Source organism: Nanorana parkeri, unplaced genomic scaffold (genome assembly GCF_000935625.1).
Source record: "Nanorana parkeri isolate BGI_ZX_2015 unplaced genomic scaffold, ASM93562v1 scaffold1, whole genome shotgun sequence".
Taxonomy (NCBI): Eukaryota; Metazoa; Chordata; class Amphibia; order Anura; family Dicroglossidae; genus Nanorana; species Nanorana parkeri.
The window spans coordinates 3,018,150-3,021,463 of NW_017306269.1; the positions used below are offsets into that span (position 1 = coordinate 3,018,150).

The 3,314-nt window shown below is 42.5% G+C and overlaps 1 protein-coding gene across 1 annotated transcript in view; it reads left to right on the plus strand.

Annotated features, from left to right (window-relative positions):
* The first annotated feature begins 1,879 nt into the window (after window positions 1-1,879).
* BATF3 (basic leucine zipper ATF-like transcription factor 3) overlaps window positions 1,880-3,314 on the plus strand; it is a 10,784-nt gene continuing 9,349 nt past the window's right edge. Inside the window, exon 1 of the mRNA XM_018555038.1 lies at window positions 1,880-1,966. Within this exon, the coding sequence (XP_018410540.1) occupies window positions 1,880-1,966 (87 nt within the window). The remainder of the gene's footprint in view (window positions 1,967-3,314) is intronic.

Below are 3,314 nucleotides of genomic sequence, written 5' to 3' on the forward strand. Positions count from 1 at the left end.
GTATGGGGTCTCAGGTATGTGTGGGGTCTCAGGTGGGCTCTCCAGAATCTCAGGTGAGTCCAGTGCGTTACTAAGTCCTGAGTCCTCTGCATTACTAAGTCCTGAGTCCAGTGCGTTACTAAGTCCATAGCGTTACTAAGTCCAGAGTCCAGTGCGTTACTATGGCCTGAGTCCAGTGCGTTACTAAGTCCTGAGTCAAGTGCGTTACTAAGTCCTGAGTCCAGTGCGTTACTAAGTCCTGAGTCCAGTGCATTCCTAAGTCCTGAGTCCAATGCATTCCTAAGTCCTGAGTCCAGTGCGTTCCTAAGTCCAGAGTTCAGTCCGTTACTAAGTCCTGAGTCCAGTGCGTTCCTAAGTCCAGAGTTCAGTCCGTTACTAAGTCCTGAGTCCAGTGCGTTCCTAAGTCCAGAGTTCAGTGCGTTACTAAGTCCTGAGTCCAGTGCGTTAGAAAAAGCAAAAAAACTAAATCCGAAAATAAATCAGCTCTCAGGGCCTGGCGGTTGCGACATGTAATCCGACGATGCCCACAGTCTCCCTCTTCATCTCCTCCACAGAAGTGCTGAGCGCTGGGAGGAAGTGACTTCACTCCCAGCGCTCTATGGTAGATAACTGCACAGGAGAGAAAGTGGGAGCCATCCAACCACGCACTTCTGGCCCTGGGTCTAACCCATCTGTCCCCATACAGGTAGATATATATTATACAGTATATATTGGTTAGTACTATAAAAAAGTATAATTGCATACCGCATTACTCTCGTATTTTGTAATCGTATTTATATATACTTATTTAGTTTTTTTCATGATTTAGTGGTGAAAATTATTCGTGCCCCCCGCCCGCCTCCCCGTTTTGACTGTGGTATCTTATGTGCCCCCCTATATATTGTTCCTAGAGTCGCCACTGATGCCCATTGTTGATAATGAGGAGATTTTGCGAAGAGATGGTTTACTTTCTGTATTCAGAGGAATTTTACCTCCATCAGAGGAATTTACCTCAATTCTGTGCAATAGTGATGACACTGCTGCCCATAAGATTTCACCTTTTCGCTCTTCTGACTAATCTGAATTAACACCAACATGACTCCTCTTGCTGCTGAACTGAATAAGCAAATTAGAGGAATTATAGGAATACAACAGCAGACTGTGTAATTTCCACTGACATAATCATGAGGAACTCATTTACAAAAGGCAGCGTGCTTATCAGAACGGGACCTGCTCTGTGCCCCGAAGATCTGGACTTTTTCTGCACGTTTTCTATTACAGCCATTCTGCGGTGAAACTCATAAATTCACAGGTTAGTTAAAGTGACAGTGGAGGGCGACAGCATCCATCTCTCAGTTCCCTGTCACTATAGGCTGTGGTTTTGAGCGAGTTTCCTCTGAGTTTCAAAGGCCTTTCACGTGACTTACTTGAAATGAGCTACAGGCCCATTCCAAGAAGAAGTAGAGACAGTCACACTGATAAAGGACGGGGCTCATAGAGGACTGCTCACTTCTCTTCACCTGCTTGTCAGGCCCACCGGGGGTCATGCAGGATTGACCTACAGCTCCCTCCTTGTGTCTGGTCCTTGTGCTCTGGGCTGCACAACCTGCCTTTGTTTCAAAGCTTATTTTGACACCACAAACACCCTGTTGAATGGACTGAACCTTAGATCCCACGGTGTTGGGTTCCTCGGCTTGCAAGCTATGTTCTTCACTTATGCTCTAGCTGGCTGAAGACGTCGGATTTTAACTTCGGTACTTTTCCTGAACCCCAGCAACCTCGTAGCCTGTATCCCATCAACCGACTGTGGGTACCACCTCTCTCTCCTCCCACCCCTGGCTGGTCCCTACAGTCATCTAATGTATGCACTTTCAACTCTCAGCTGCTCAATCTAGACACAATGTCACAGAGATCACCACCGACCATCAGCTCCTACGCCACGAGTGCGCCCAACTCATCTGGATCAGAGGCCGACGCTCTATCCCAGGTACAGTGTTGTTTATACCCTGAGTCAGCTTTGTAAGTGCTATTCTTGGTACAGTTTTTTGTTCATTGATCTCTTTTTTAATATTTGGTTTTCTGTTAGTTGTTATTGATGATTCTTATTATGTCATTTATTTATATTTTAGTTATTTGAAGCAGTTTTATTATTAAATTATCATCTGATAATGCCAAGTCTCCAAAATGATTACATTCAGCTCAGTATCATATAGCAGTTTAGCTTCTCCTTTGGAGGTGCAGCATCATCTTATTGTTACTAAAAATGTAAAATGATCATGATCTGACTGAGGCAATTTCTGCCTTCCGCCATGACTATGGATACCAGAAGCTACCACACGGTGGACCCTTTTCAAGTTACTTAGCAAGCAAATATTGATTCTTTTTGGCTGGTCGTTATTCTTTTAAAACCAAAGCCACCTGACTACTCTTTTTTTTCTCCCTCATCAATACCTGTACACATGCACACTAGGGAAATGACTGGCTATGGCCAGCTTGTGTCCTGTCCTGTCCCTGCTTTCTTTGACTTAAAACATTTTAAATTTTTGTTTGTTACCTTTTAATTATATATTGTATAATCACAGTGAGGAGTATAGCACACAGTGATCTCTATATACACTGTTCTCTATATACTCAGTGGTCTCTATATACTCAGTGATGATCTCAATATACACTGATCTCTATATACACTGATCTCTATATACTCAGTGATGATCTCTATATACACTGTTCTCTAAATACACTGATCTATATATAAATACAGGTACATACAAAGAAGAGGTAGACAACTTTGCATATGGTGGGAATCAATACAGGGAAATAGAAGTGATAGAAAATGTTGTTCTTATATAGTAGAAATAGGGCCTACTATGATCCGCCCCCCCAAAAAAATGTCAGTTCTAAAGGTGGCATTTGGAATGTTGTGGTACAGCAGCATTAATGCTATAAGGAATGATTCGGCTGTCTTGCTTCTGAACCTTTAGCACTGGTGGAATGTACACTGAAAATACACTGCATCGAATGCCCTTCTGTATCCCACACAGTGGGGTTGATTTACTAAAGGAGTAGGTCACTTTTCAGATTGTATATCCACTTTGACAGTGAATGTTAGTAAATAAGATAAAGCTGTGTTTGCTTTGCCTGTGCAATTTTGCGCTAGAAAAAATCCTGTTATTATAATCTCCCTCATACATGATTGGGCATTCAACGCAAACTCAGCTTCACCTCATTTACTTTTACTTTAAAAAGTGAACATACACTTTACTAACTGAACAACCAATACTCCTACATTAGCTAGTGTAACAAAACTGTGAACTGTTCATTGTAAAATGCGCACA